The 16,407-nt window shown below is 40.9% G+C and overlaps 1 protein-coding gene across 3 annotated transcripts in view; it reads right to left on the reverse strand.

The window, feature by feature from the left end:
- The window catches only part of LOC126267085 (uncharacterized), a 137,196-nt gene that overhangs the window by 46,589 nt on the left and 74,200 nt on the right, over window positions 1-16,407 (reverse strand). For all 3 annotated transcript variants that reach the window (XM_049971948.1, XM_049971951.1, XM_049971949.1), the window contains exons 8-10: window positions 13,495-13,612; window positions 655-786; window positions 279-578 (exon numbers count right to left, since the gene is read on the reverse strand). In XM_049971948.1, coding sequence (XP_049827905.1) covers window positions 279-578; window positions 655-786; window positions 13,495-13,612 — 550 coding nt within the window. The remainder of the gene's footprint in view (window positions 1-278; window positions 579-654; window positions 787-13,494; window positions 13,613-16,407) is intronic.

The raw sequence follows: 16,407 nt of genomic DNA on the forward strand, positions 1-16,407 counted from the left end.
CGACTCATCTAAAATAAGTTTCAAAGCAGTATTATTAGACAATGGAAACAAAAATATGCATCAATACCAGTCGGATATTCTACTCATCCTGAAAGAACATACAAAAATATGTCACTACTTCTTGAAAAAATATGGTGTCACAAACATAAATAAAAAATATGACCACAGTATTATTTATAAGACAAACTATTTAATTTATTTTAATGTTTAGCCATGCACGTTTGAGACTACCTGACTCTCATAATAACAGAAGTTAAAATTATAAGTTGTGCACTTGCCTTCAGTTGTTGATGAAGCTGGCATGGAAACAACAACAAATTTATCTTCATCTCCTGATTCTGAAGTAACTGATATGGTGTGTGAAACAATACTCATATTATCGGATTCAGAATCACTCTCATATTCAGCATTTTTCTGATTCTCATTACTGTTGATGATATTAGAAGGTACAGCTTCACACTTTGGCAATGAAGCAGACTCAAATATTTCATCACATTTTGATCGAACTGTAAGGTCAACTGCATGATCATTCCTGGATTTATTATCAAAGTTTTCAAGAAAATTGTCTGTTGCAGGGCCTATAACAAAAAAATGTTATGAGTTATTAACAAAAGCAATATCCAGTATTACAGATCATCAGAACAGTCAGCTTACCACTATCGCATCCACTGTAAATATTCTGAGGTTCATCATTTGGGTCAACAATAATAGCACAGCTTATCCAGTGCCCAAATCGAACACCCATATGGTAGAAGTGCCAGTAAGATTCAAAAGTTCCAGCAAATTCTGCAAGCAAAATTGGTTACGTTAAATTTTAATACAGTGTCCTGAATTTGATTCAAGTTATAGTAATAACTTGTGTGTAGTGGAGGGCCTTAGCCGTTTTTATTGCTACTTTCCTTGAGTATAATACATTTAGCAATTTCTTTCCTCTTAGTTGCATTCACAACTTTACAAAAAGCTAAAATAAGGCAACAGCATAGGTCAGCTATTATCACAGTAACAAGAGATCAAATTCACATCAACCAGATTTTGTAAAATCAGCACAGTGAAATACAGGCCACGATCACTTTTATTTCTTTATTTTTATTTTGTATTTCACATGCAACTGAAATGCACAGATGTGGAATGACAGGTTATTAAAAGATAAAATTACACTGATGAGATCAGAAAGACATACAACAAAAATTCTAAATAGTCATATATTACTAATATATTTAAAAAGGAATACTGTGTTTCCTCTATTGTAGGCCACAACTTAAATTATTACACTATTACAATTTCCTGTCATTGTCAGAAGAAGAGTGTTCTCTATAGCAATGTAACAAAGATTACAAGATTTATTGCCCAGATTGCAGTTGGTACATATCCTGATTACTAGTTTCAGCGAAATTAGATTGCCATCTTCAGATCATTGGATACATGAATAATAAAGCCCCTATGTGTGGCACATTGCCATCCGTCCAATGAAAACATGTTGGTAAACTCACAGAAAAGACACTACCATGCAACAATAAGTACATTAAATAAAAGCCATAACTGTACCAGCTAGGCACAGAGGTGTCAGAAACATCAGTTTTAGGTCATCCACTGACAGATACAGCACATCCACTGACTGCAGTGGATGTACTCTGTCTGATGCATTTGAAACTTCTGTATCCTGCTATCAGTGTGTGTGAGACTGAGTGCGCCAAGTGCAGTGTCACCGCATGTGTGTGTACCAAAATATCCTGCTATCAGTGTGTGTGAGTCTGAGTGTGCCAAGTGCAGTGTCACCGCATGTGTGTGTACCAAAATCAACCACCAACTGTATAAGTGAGGGCCGGCCACTAAAGGCCACAGGTAGGAGCGTGCATACCGCGCAGTCTCCACCACGCCGTCTACTGGCGGACCGTACGTTTACAAGAGTGGAGCAGCAATGACTGACTCTCCTTATGTTCTTCTAGTTTGTACGCCTCACATCAGTCGTTCTGTATGGAGCCACAAGAGACTTCTTTCTGTTCTTGTTCAGAGGGTTATGAACAAAGCCATATTTGTGTTACTTGGATTGGTTTCGTGTATTGCTTGGTTACTACATGACTCGTGACGAGTTTGAAAAGGTTTCTTTGTGTGCAATCTTACAGTGAGGTTTCATGAGGTCGATTCATTATGGTTGCCGTGCTACCAGCCCTGACTGAACTGCTGTGACCACTTTGTTGGTTTCCATTAACAGACTGGGTACCATTGCACCAGTCCGTTTCACTTTTCCTCTATATGATGATTCAGCCAAGAACTGGGAAGCTTACAAAAAAAGACCTACACAGCATTTTTTGGCTTTCAGTGTGACAGATTTGAATTTGTGCAAAGCCTTCTTCCTCTCTTGGATTCCAACTGAGGTGTATCAATTACTGTGTCAGCTTGCCCCTTCACAAGAACTGGCACCTCTTACTTTTGATCAAAGGTGCAGTTTATTGTCCAACTACCATCGCAAACAAACACTTCACAACGGAATGAACTGAACTGTACAGATGCCATAAGAAACCTAACCAGTCATCAGTCATACAGGGTTTGGGCATACAAACTTCATGGCTTTAGCCGTATGTGTCAATTCATTGCTGTAGCCCGTTATGCAGACTCTACGGTGTGTGACGCAACTATCTGTTTAGCTCTGGAGAAGGAAGCGTGCCAGAACTCTTTACTCCATGAAGTTGGCAGGGCAGAAGTTTTGCAAACAGCTCAATCTTTTGAAGAGGTAGCTTGCATGAGGAAGCAGCAGTAGCAGCAGTAAACATCCAGGCCCAATTCCGAGCTGACCAAGGTCAGCCCAAACAGCTGTAACAGCCACAGTGCCGGCATCAGCGTTCCCTGTTTCTGTCTTGTCCTTTCTGTCTTGTCCAGCACAAATGTTCAGCATGCTGGGCTACTTGTAACGCTTAGCAGAAGAAAGGCCACATTGTCTCTGTGTGACGTTCATTGAAGATTGCTCAGCATATGGACATGGACTTAAACCACATGACTCCAATGCTTGTGACTTCTTCCAAGTTATTTACCGAGTGCTTTTTGCCACGTGCTCTGGCTACAGGTTGACACAGGTGCTGCGGTGATGTTATTGAATTCTCAAACCTGTGTGAGTTTACACTCACCGCCATTAACGCTGGTCATGCAAAAGCTGGTCAGTTATAACAACAAGAACGCTGTGCTACTGGGACAATATACATCAACTGCCTATTGTAGGTCAGTGGTTTTTTTCATTACATTTTTGTTGGGTGCTGATTCTAGTGCTGAGAACTTTTTCAGGATGGACAAATTTCGGGCATTTGGATTTTCTATCACAGAAACAGTTCAGTTTGTGTTCAATCAGGTACCACATTATCAACTGGACACATTGTGTGAGGAGTTTTTGGACTTGTTTTCAGAGGGTACAGGGTGTGCTACGAATTTTTCTTCTCATATTTTCTTGAAATCCACGGCTCAACCTCACTTTTGTCGTGGACATCCTATTCCTGTAACCCTGAAAGTTCAAGTGAAAGCAGAATTAGACAGACTTCTGTCTCTAAGAGGTGATGCAACCTGTTATGGCTATGGAATGGTCATCTCTGCTGGTTGTAGTTCGGAAGCTGTTTGGGAAAATTTGCTTTTGTGGTGACTTCAGCAATACTTTCAACATGCAGTCAACTGTGGATGCGTACCCTCTCCCATGCCAGGAGGAACTGTTGGCGAAAATACTGGGTGGCCAATAATTTTCTAAAATTAATTTTTCTGAAGCGTACCTGCAGGTTCCTGTGAACAAAGGGTCTCTGAGAGTTCTGGTTTTGAATACTCCTTTTGGTCTCTTCAATATTTGCGCCTTCATTTTAGTGTGACTAGTGTTACTGCTATTTTCCTATGATTTTTAGAGTAATGGACTATGCCTGCCCCAGGTTACATCAATTATCTTGATGATACCGATGCAGCGCTACCCATCACTTGAGAAATTTGCACACTTTGTTTTCTGTCATACAGCCTGCAGACTTACAGTGTAGCCTCACTAAATCTGTTTTTTCAACCTTATATTGTTTATCTGGGGTTCAAGGTCTCGCAGTATGGGGTTCACCCTCTGCCAGACCACATCTCCCCTGTTATGTCTATGTGTCGCACCTCGTCTACAAAGGAGCATCAGGCTTTCCTAGGGAAGATAGCCAACTACCATAAATTACTGCTGGGGCAACTGCAATGCCTTGTTATGCAAGACTGTACCATTCCGCCAGAGCCTGGATTGCGAATGTGGTTTTCAGATGTTGAAATCTTTGCAACTGTTGAAATAGAGACTACTCTTGGCCCACTGTTTAACTATGTTCTCTCCAGAACAGCACATAGTTTTGCCAACCCACCATTAAATCTCTCACTCTACAGCATTACTGTCAAGTGGAAAAAGAGATTTCTTGTTTTTTTGTATGTTTCCAAGTTTAACTCATTTTCCTATCGTAACGCCGTTGCGCCACACTGGATGGGCATTCTGACACACAGGCTCTGTGTAGTAAATTGCAGCATGTTCAGTCAATTCATTTACTTGATTGACCGAATCGCCATGCACTAGCTGTCTCGGCTACCCAGTACATACCTTCGACTATATTTTGTAATCACCGAAATAAAATCACGTAACTGCCACCTACACAGAACTGCCAACAATGTAGACTTACACCGCAGATGTCCTTGACCTTATTGGCAGTGACCATGCTCCTGTTCTCCTCACTATCTCTAATGATCGCCATCCCCACAACTGTTATGTCTATGCGTCGCACCTCGTCTACAAAGGAGCTTCAGGCTTTCCTAGGGAAGATAGCCAACTACCATAAATTACTGCTGGGGCAACTGCAATGCCTTGTCATGCAAGACTGTACCATTCCGCCGGAGCCTGGATTGCGAACGTGGTTTTCAGATGTTAAAATCTTTGCAACTGCTGAAATAGAGACTACTTTCGGCCCACTGTTTAACTATGTTCTCTCCAGAACAGCACATAGTTTTGCCAACCCACCATTAAATCTCTCACTCTACAGCTTTACTGTCAAATGGAAAAAGAGATTTCTTGTTTTTTTTTTTTTTTTTGTATGTTTCCAAGTTTAACCTTATTACTGACCATAAACCCATGGTTTCCTTGTTTAACCCTCACACTTCCTTGTGTTGTCAGGCAGCACACTATCTACAACAAAGGGCGCTGTTCTTGTCTCGTTACATTACGAAATCCACTTTCAACCTATGTCTAAACATGCCAACACAGACACCTCATCCCACCTTCTTGTCTGTTCTGTTCCTGACTTTGATCATGAAGAATCGCTCTGGCGCATAACAGCTGCCATTGCTGCTGACCCAGTTCTTCAGCAGGTGATTCATTTTGTTTAACAGGAATGCCTGATAAATTGCCAGGTCATGCTTCGGACCCACTGCACAACTATTTTTCCTTACAGTATTTCCTATATTTTAGATGGTGTTTTGCTGTTGTCCACGGAAGACCTCCCTCCCAGAGCGGTCATTCCCGACACATTATGACACGAGGTTCTACACCTTCTTCACCACAGCCATTGGGGAGTTTTGTATACTAAACTGTTAGCTAGTAGACATGTTTTTTGGCCACAGATTTATAGGAAATTGTCTGTTTTGCCATGGCTTATGGGCAATGTGCTTCAGAACAGGGAGCTCCCTGGGCATCTCTGTCTCCTTAGCCTCCTCCATACCAGCCATCGAATTGCAATCACATGGACTTAGCGGGTCCCTTCCTGAATTCCTATTGGCTCTTGGTTGTGGATGCATCTTCCCAGTTTCCTTACATTCTGAGGTGAGCTTCGACATCGGCTGAGGTCACAATTCATACACTTTTGAGGGTTTTCCTATTGGAGGGTTGCTTTGTACCTTAGTTTCTGACAATGAGCCCCAGTTTATCTATCGTACCTTTCAACTCTTTTGTTCCCATTATAGCATTCATCATGTTATGGCTGTAACATCCCACCCTCAATCAAATGGCAAGGTGTAGCAACTAATGTGTATGTTCAAGCTTTAAATGAAAAAAATTGTTGTGGATTATTTGCGGGACAGTGCCCTTATCCGTTTTATGAGCACCTATCACTTCACACCTATGGGGAAGCGGATTCCAACTGAGTTCATGGCCGACAGCCACATACACTCCTCCACTTCCTGTGACCAGCACCACACCTGCAGCAGTCGGGCTCGTCCCACCACTTCAAGCTGGAATCGCTGGTTTGGGCATAAGGGCTTGGTCACCAGCTCTAGCGGACACTGGCCACTGTTGTCCACTACCAAGGGCACCATCTTTGTGATGTCCATAAGGTCGAAAGGCTGACGGAGTGCCATTTTGATCAGTTGCGTCCCCACTTGCCACCAGAAGCTACTGCTTCATGGGTGCACGCTCTATCGCCACAGCCTGCCCTGCCCTGTCACCCACTGCCTCGAGCCTGTCATCATCTGCTGTAGACCACCGCCATCCCATTGGCTGCCTCCTACATGCATGTTGCCTGGGGTTCCAGCTTTCTGGCACCAGGCGCCGGTCTGTCTCCGGCCTCGAGTCCACTGCTGCATCCTGCTGTTCCAATTGGGCCACCTCCACTGGATCCTTCGTCACCATCGCCTGAGACATTATCGCTGGTGGGTCCAACCCACTCTTCTCCGCACTGAGACCTGCCTGCCAATGACAATGCAGAGAGGCGAAGGCACCCTCGTACCTAGAACTGTCATCAGGTGCCATGTAGGCCCACCGCTCTTGGGTCAGCCTGTGCCCCTGTGCATTCCAGCCTTATGCTCTAGTGCCCGCCCGGTACATAGTCTCACCTCCACCATCAGCATCGGCTGCTGCCACTCTGAATCCAATGGATGTGTTTCTCGTTGGGGTGCCAGCATCTCCTCCATAACCTGGGCACACCAAGGTATGCCGTATACTGTTACTTGTGCAAGTGAGTGTGAGTGCACCGAGTATAGTGTCACCGCTTGTGTGTATTCCACTGAATCACCAACCACATCAGAGCAGGCCAGCCACTAGAACCTGCCGGCAGGAAGCGTGCATACAACATGCTGTTCTGTCGTGCCATCTCCCTTTGGCCTGCCACCTATTAACGCATGGAGCAGCGCTAATTGATTCTCGTTGTGTTGTTATAGTTTTTACCGCTCACATTAGTTGTTCTGTGTGGAGCCACGAGATACTTCAGTGTTGCACTGTAGTGTCTTTTCTATGAGTTCACCTCCAATTTGGCAATGGCCAGATGGCAATGTGCCACACATAGGGACTTTAAATTCACATACCCAATTATCTGAAGATGGCAATGTAAATTTGCTGAAACTAGTAATCAGGATATGTACCAACTGTGATCTGGGTAACAAAACTATTATTTTTGAAGCTTTTTAAAATTAACTTATACCTTAGAAATAAATACCAAAACTAGTAGCACTGTGCTAACACAACATTCCTGTATAAAACTGGCAATCTACATCTCATTATTCACGTCAACAAATTCATCAACTGAGAAAAACGATCTTGCAAGAAGATATTCCTTTAGTTGGCTCTTAAATTGCAGAGTTTTACCATCAAGGTTGTAGCCACTAGGAAAACACTGAAACCTTTTGCAGTTTAGCAATGAACTTCTATACACACAACTCCTTCTCCTGTTATGTAGGATCTGTTTTGGCTTTAAAATGGGATCATGACAGTAAATATATGTATTGCAAATAAGTGGCTATTATCAGTGAGGCACATAACGGACTAGAGACACGGAAATCCTTATGAGTATCCAGTGGTGGTGGTGATGAAGAAGAAGAAGAAGAAGAAGAAGAAGAAGAAGAAGATGATGATGATGATGATGATGATGAAAGGTTGGTTTGGGTGTGTGAGAGCAAGATCTTTAGCTGTAGTACTGATATCTTTATCAGCTGAGTGCAGATAAAACTTACAGAACAGTAAAATTTCAACAAGAATTATAATAAAATGGAAATTCCATGTGACAATCTTTTTAAATAACAGTTCATTAATGAACCTCTCTAACACTGATCAGGGATAGCTAAGCTTAAGGTGAAAAGTGAAGTGATTCATTTGTCTTGAACAGCTGACACTGCATTAGCCATATTTAAATATTTTGTAAGTAATTCCATGCAATATGTGATTTCTCATCCCCACTCTTTTTTACTGAATTTTACATGTTTAGATATTCTTGTAACCTTTGGTGTCTGGTCATGATGTCCATTTTTTCATTAAGTTCCTTTTATCCTTTTGACACAGAATCTTTGTTTCCATGATAACATTAGGGTGGGCATGACATCCATTGGTTAAGTGATCTTATCAGTTAGTAACATCCTGTTCTCTCTTTTAATTTACAAATTTTAGCCGCGTAGTTCCTTATCTGATATTTCAGACTCGAGGGTCCCCTCCTATTTTCATGTAACACAATATTTTCACCTGATGATGGGACTGTAAGCGTTCAAAAACCACGTGTGCACAAACAATAAACGATTGTGGATTAAGCAGCTATTGTACGGTTTCTTCATTTTACAAATGTACAATAAGTAATCAAGCACATTAAGTTCGTCCATTGTTTCATGAGTGAATTAAACGGCTTCTCTCTGTGAATTGTACAAGTAATCTGACTTCCAAATAAAGTTACAAAAGACAAGGAGGCTATCTTTGCTTCACACTGTGCTGCAGTGGAACATGCTCTAATGGACTCTATTGTAGCTAGGATGTGTGTTACAAGGTACAGATAATGCAGAATCCAGCACCCACATGGGAAAGGGGCAGTTGTAGTCTTTATCAAACGAGGAACTGAGGTCCCTACTATCACTTTCAGTGGCTCTTTCGGAAATCTGGACTCTTATAGAGGTGGTACCTTACACAAAATATTCAATCATAGTCTGAACAATGTTTTATGCACTGGTCTGGAGACTTCTGTTCCACATTACAGCAACCACTGGACCATGTCCACCTCTCCCAATAATCTTCCTGATGTGAACTCCGATAGAAATATTCTTTTAGTGTCATTGCTTACGGTGTTCAGGAACTGTTGCCAACCTGTCTTCTCAGTCTCCCTAATAATATGGCAGTATTTCGATCTAATAACCTGAAAGACTGTGAGGTTCTCTGCAGTCCATAGGTCATCACTTTGTAATGTAATGTAACATTCTTTATAATCTAAGTCAAATCTCTGAATATTACCAAATAATGGTTATTGAGAGCAAAATTATTACTGAATGTAGTAATAAACAGCTAGCATGCGTTTCTTGAAAATAAATGCATTCTTAAATGTGAAATTATTTTCTGGGGGGGGGGGGGGGGGGGGGGAGTTTTATCGTCAGATATAGCAACATTTGAGACAGACTACAGTTTTCTGCTCATTACTTAATCTATTTTCATGTGGCTCCACTGCTGTACAGAGCAAAAGAGAATACTAACATAAAAAAGATTTAATAACAAAGAATTGATGCCCATGACGCTTGAACCATGGATTCCTAGAGAATCGGCGATTATTGGACTTGCAGAATGGGAATCAGCATGTTACTCAACCCTAATTAAAATCATTATGGATAAACTTTTTTTACTTTAATTTTTTGGTATAGTACAAGTAAAAATACTCCTACAGGCTACCTACTTATTGTAAACTACACTTCATTTCAAGGATTACTTCTAAACTTTAATTTTGTTTCCTTTTTTTATTATTTGCTGCCCTAAAAACTGACTTCATTAAAATGTACAGTTATGTTTACAGCAGAATTTATTTCCCTTAATAATTCTTCCCTGGCTCTCCAGCAGCTTTTTCAACTTTGTTACCCAACTACTACAGAAGCAGTCATGGGAAACATGTTATCCAATATAAAACATAATTTTAAAATCATTTCACAAGCGCTGCTTGTCAATTAATCTTTAAAATGCATAAATGCCTAGGTATTTACAAATTTTGGGCATTTTCCCAGGCATTTGCCCCAATTTATAAATTCGCAGGCATTTTACATCACTAGTGCTGACCTCTTGTCAACGCAGCAGCCCATCTTTCCCTGCCACTCTCCTGCCACAGGGCCCTCACTGCCCCACAGCTTTCCGAGGTTGCACATGTTCGCATTCTAGTCACTGCATACACACTGTCACACAGTGCTCATCTCTCCTCCTCCCATACAGTGCTAGGCCCTTCCCCTTCCGCAGCCCCTCAGATTGCTTTTTCCATTCCACGTGACAGTTGCATTCTGGTCCGAGCTGCCAGAGAGGGCGGACAAGTGTGCGCGTGGTGTGCTTTCTTGTGTAAATGAATGTATGTATGTGTAAATTTTTCTGACAAAGACATTGGCCGAAAGGTTAGGAGTAAGTGTCTGTTAGTGGTGCCTGTCTGCTACTTACGTGTCATCTTTATGATAAGTAGCAATCTATCTTGTCCTTACATTTTTTTTTTAAATTTATCTGAAAACTAAAACAATGAAGAATTCCTGGAATTCTAAAAAATTCCTGGGTTTTTCCCAGACAAAAAAAACCCAATGGTTCTCCTGATTACTTTTTATCAATTAAACATTTTTTGTAGAACTAGACCTCACCAATTAAACATTTTTTGTAGAACTAGACCCCACATTTGTCTGTTCGATAACTCATATACCAATTCCTCACTCTTTGTTCAGCTATGAAAATTCAGACACAAAACCATTGTTTGATTTATAGGGAGTCATGTTTCTGCTCTAGTCAAACATCTGACCAATAACCATCCAACACGTAGCTCGCTCTCCATTAGAGTCATGCTATTTGTGGAGCCTGTAGCCATCCATTAGAGTCATGCTATTTGTGGAGCCTGTAGCCACGTCTCTCATGGGTATCGGATAGTTCAAAACGAGAAAGCTGTAGACATTGGTCATTCCTGAACTGAAAGATAAAGTTCCTCAGATGCTCCATATGCATCCTAAAACAACTGATGTTCCACTGCACTGTAAGAGCTATCTTAGCAGTGAGGTTTTCTCTGTTTTTCCCTCTGCCCTGCATCCTTGTTCAACAATTTTCAGCACAAGTTGAGGGTGGGGAGTTTACTTGAAGGACTTGCTGCTTCTCTCAAGCAGACATAAGACATCCACAACATCATAAGTATGGCCACTGATCCATCAGGTAAGACCATGGCCATATGCTGGCCTCTTGATTTATTCTCTAGTTTGGATTTTGGTGACAGTGTCATGGCCATTTTAAAAGAAACATATTCCTAATATTTTGATCTCAAGAGTGTACTCGAATTCTTCTTCTTCTTCTCCTCCTCCTCCTCCTCCTCCTCCTCCTCCTCCTCCTCCTCCACTAACAAGGAAACAGCACCAACTTTACCACATATTTTAAGAGGAGAAAAGCACACTTGCAAGGTACCCGCCTCAGGCGTCGATCCCACGTGACAATTTGGACCCTAATAGGGAAAGAATAGAGGTAAAAAAAGTACCCTCCGCCCCAAAACATAAAAGGAAGTGAGTTAATGTTGCTTTATCATCCAGTTGTGAGCTAAATTGAAAGTTTAAGTCCCTAGCTCACTGGGTTGTTAGTTTACAATCAATTGCAAAGTTTGTACCAAACAGACACACACAGAAACAACCTACCAAAAACGTGTTAGTAACATTGAACAAATGTGTGTGTGAGGTTGAACAATAATGTACTCATGGAATATTGTGGCCTTGAATAAGATTTCAAAACACAATGAGCTGATATGTCAATCTCCAACCTCTCATACCTTGCTTTCAACATCCTGCAAAAAAAAAGGAGAGAGAGAGAGAGAGAGAGAGAGAGAGAGAGAGAGAGAGAGAGAGAGATAGAGAGAGAGAGGGAGGGAGGATGAATCTGGTTGTCATGCAACTGTACAGTGCTCTATGCTTCATCATTAGGTGCTGTAGTGGGGTGGAGAGGGAGAAAACCGGTTAGTGCACATGAAAGTTTAAGACCTGCACTTTCAGATCATGACTGCGTACCATCGGAATTATGGCCCAGATTTTCACACGGAATCTACTACTGGGCTTGATATCTTGCAAGCGTACTTTTTACTTCTCAAAAAAGTCGATGACTTCTTCTTAAGTGCCAACACTGGTCTTCGGTACAGGTTGCATCAATCCCAAGACAAATGACTTCACTGAAGCAGGAGGGTGTGTAACCTTAAATGCCTTCTTTGTCTCGCAGTAAACAGATACTTTGAAGTAACTTTTATCCTCTGGATTTTTTTCTCTTTCGCAAATACTTGACATCGCAGGATCCAAACAGAAAGGTTTTGGCACTGACACACATTGGTAGAGCAGTTCACTGAGTGCTATATTCTATCACACCTGCCCTGCCAGCAACATAACTTTTTCTGAAACTTCCTGACAGATTACAACTGTGTGCCTGACCGAGACTCGAACTCGGGACCTTTGCCTTTCGCTTGCAAGTGCTCTACCATCTGAGCTACCGAAGCACGACTCACGCCCGGTACTCACAGCTTTACTTCTGCCAGTATCCGTCTCCTACCTTCCAAACTTTACAGAAGTACAATAGCATTTTTTAGACTTATACTTTTAAACCACACGACAGTTATCATGGTCACATCAACTAATATTGCATAAATGTACAGTATACCATTTCAGTGTCCTCAATGGAATTTCAGAAAACAATAAAGCAATTAGTGTGTAATGATAAAATTTCAGGGAATCTGCTAAGTCGTCGAATGACATGTACATATGATCCACTGCATGTACAAGTGTGACACAATCATGGAAACAAACGCATACTTGGAATGTATGAATATTGGTATCTCTCCTTTTATCATTTAATGTAATAAATACACTGAAGATAAATCTAACTAATTGAGAATAAATCTTAACTTAAATTATATGTGACGAATTGAAACAGTACTCTGGACCGGACAGCCTTTCACAGGCAGTGCCCTACTAATAATACCATCAAAGCACCCCTTACAGGCTGAGTCGAAGCTTCAGCTTGTCACAGGCTCCTTACCTTTCCTTCCAAACTCTGTAGAGTTTATCTACAGTCCTGTGAAACAAATACCTCCGGAGGAAAGTGTATAACAGGTAACTCCCTAGAGCAAGTAACAATGAAACAAAATTCCAAAGAATTAAAGAAGAGTGCTACATAATTTTTAGATTAAATGTGAAAGTACTGGGAACTTTTGAGAAAGTAATTCTTCTACAGTGTCTGTAGCTTAGTTCATCTAAAACTATGGTAAACATACTGAGCAGCAACACTGAAAGTAAGTTGAAGTTAATGTTGAGCACAATGAGGAAATATTAGAACCTGCTGTATGATTTTACAAGTTTAAACAATCCAGGAAAATATGAACATGCCAAAATGAAATATACAAAACTGAGCTTAGCTGCACAAAGGCATGTTATTGAATATAAACTTTAAGTGCATTAGTAAATCATCTCAAAAATGTATTATTATAAATCAGCTTAAGAAGGTCATAAAACTATATTATTAAAATTTTTAGTCTTTAAGTTCAAGGAGTACTGTGACAGTACACCAACGAACATTAACATGAGTTATAAATATACCTGGTGCTTTAAATGTAACACATATCTGTCCACGTTCCCCAGGCTCAAGAGCAGGACATTTAACAGTAGTTACTTGCGGTTCCAATCCAGTTGTTCCCCAAGCCAATCTCAACTCCGTCTATCATAAGACAGATACAATTACAAGTCAATAAAAGTAAAATAATAAAGAACAACAAGACACATAATTATGTCAATAGCACATATTTTAAAATAGAAATTCATAAATGAATGATCAAAGGGTATCCAGTGAAAACTAAACAAAATTATGTTAGTTGTTGGAATTGCTACAGGGTGGTGCAAATAATGTGTTGAAGGCCTTCGTCAGTATACAAAAAGGGAAGTCAATTAGGAGGATCATCTTAAGGCTGATTAAATACATAAAAAAGTATATGCAGTATAGTCAAACCTCTGAATAATCATTATCAACATAACAATAAACCACGGTACAGCGATAATTTTATATGGCCCCAGCTGATTTCCTACATGTACTACGATTAGTACTCCCTCATTAGAACAATGAAGTAAATTTAGGAACACCCTCTTATAACGAAGACAAAATTTCAAGGAATTTATAATTTCCTACTTCTAAGAAGCTCACTATAGTGGTAGATATTGTTTATTTAGGTACTAGACTTTCGGCACTTTATTTCCAGAAGCTTCACTACATACTACAGTACTGTATTTATTCTAGGTAATGAGAGTAGCATACAGCTACAGGTGAGCTGTGCTGAGTGGCAAATGAGACAAAACAGCTCCTTTGTTTGAACAAGTGTTTAGTTTGTCCATTGTTGAGCTTCAGTAGCAGCCAGAAGTGTTTTGTTGGGCTCATATGCAGGCTTATCTCAGTGATTTTTGCAACCTGTGAATGTTTTTAGTCGATGTAAACGTTTTGGACTTCACTAAGATTTGGACAATGGCTGGAACTCGGAAACAAATAAGGTTGGAGACAAAAATTGAGGCTTTCAAAGACACTGATAATGGAATAACATAAGTTGGGTTCGGTTGTTTGGGGAAGGAGACCAGACAGCGAGGTCATTGGTCTGATCGGATTAGCGAAGGACGGGGAAGGAAGCCGGCCGTGCCCTTTCAAAGGAACCATCCCAGCATTTGTCTGGAGTGATTTAGGGAAATCACGGAAAACCTAAATCAGGATGGCCGGACGCAGGATTGAACCGCCGTCCTCCCAAATGCGAGTCCAGTGTCTAACCACTGCGCCACCTCACTCGGTAATAAAACAAGTAAATGTGGCAAGGAAGGATGGACTTGCACAATCAATGTTAGCTACATTCCTTAAAAAACAAACAGAAATGGAAGAAAGTTTTGTAGGTGGAAAATTTAACCCGTAAAAGAGAGAGAGAGAGAGAGAGAGAGAGAGAGAGAGAGAGAGAGAGAGAGAGAATGAAGACAGCTGCTGCTGACGATCTGACGATGTGGACAGTGTTACACTGCAGCTGTTTAACGAGATGCGTGCGCATAACATACCAATTAATGGTCCATTGATATATCAAAAAGCTTTAGATTCCGCTAAGTTGCCGGACGATTCTAATTTTAAGGTAAGTAACACATGGTTGCAAAGATTTAAGGTCAGGCATGGGATCAACTTTAAAGTCATTTCAGGAGAAGAAAAATCAGCACCTTTAGGTGATGCAGAATTTTGGAGAAAAAACACCATGTGTAAACTCTTAGAAAAATACAATCCTGAAAACTTGTACAACGCTAATGAGACAGGATTGTTTTATCAACTGATGCCAGAGAAGAAAATGACCATCAGAGGAGAAAAATGTAAAGAATGGAAGCAGTCTAAAGTATGCCTAACAGTTCTTCTGTGCAGCAACGCATCAGGGACACACAAATTGACACCACTGGTGATTGCACGATCTGCAAACCCATAGTGCTTCAAAAATGTGAGAAACTTATCAGGTAAGAGGATACGTATATTTTATTTTACCTTCCTTTAATTTGTCAATTAATTCAGTACAATATGGCTTCAGCTGTAATGTTTTGCTACAGTCGTATTGTAAATGTGAATTCTTTTATTGCAGTCAATTACATGGCAAATCAAAAAGCATGGATGACTTCTACTCTTTTTAGTGAGTGGCTGTTTTCGCTTGATAAGCAGATGTCAATGAAGAATAAGAAAATTGCATTGCTGATGGATAATTGTAGTGTGCATAACAACGTGGCAGCAATAAAGAACGTTGAACTATACAACTCTCCCCACTCCGAATTGTACGAGGGGCATTCAAGTTCTAAGGCCTCCGATTTTTTTTCTAATTAACTACTCACCCGAAATCGATGAAACTGGCGTTACTTCTCGACGTAATCGCCCTGCAGACGTACACATTTTTCACAACGCTAACGCCATGATTCTATGGCAGCAGCAAAGGCTTCTTTAGGAGTCTGTTTTGACCACTGGAAAATCGCTGAGGCAATAGCAGCATGGCTGGTGAATGTGCGGCCACGGTGAGTGTCTTTCATTGTTGGAAAAAGCCAAAAGTCACTAGGAGCCAGGTCAGGTGAGTAGGGAGCCTGAGGAATCACTTCAAAGTTGTTATCACGAAGAAACTGTTGCGCAACGTTAGCTCGATGTGCGGGTGCGTTGTCTTGGTGAAACAGCACACGTGCAGCCCTTCCCGGACGTTTTTGTTGCAGTGCAGGAAGGCATTTGTTCTTCAAAACATTTTCGTAGGATGCACCTGTTACCGTAGTGCCCTTTGGAACGTAATGGGTAAGGATTACGCCCTCGCTGTCCCAGAACATGGACACCACCATTTTTTCTGCATTGGCGGTTACTCGAAATTTTTTAGGTGGCGGTGAATCTGTGTGCCTCCATTGAGCTGACTGGCGCTTTGTTTCTGGATTGAAAAATGGCATCCACGTCTCATCCATTGTCACAACCAACGAAAAGAAAGT

Source organism: Schistocerca gregaria, chromosome 4 (assembly GCF_023897955.1).
Source record: "Schistocerca gregaria isolate iqSchGreg1 chromosome 4, iqSchGreg1.2, whole genome shotgun sequence".
NCBI lineage: Eukaryota > Metazoa > Arthropoda > Insecta > Orthoptera > Acrididae > Schistocerca > Schistocerca gregaria.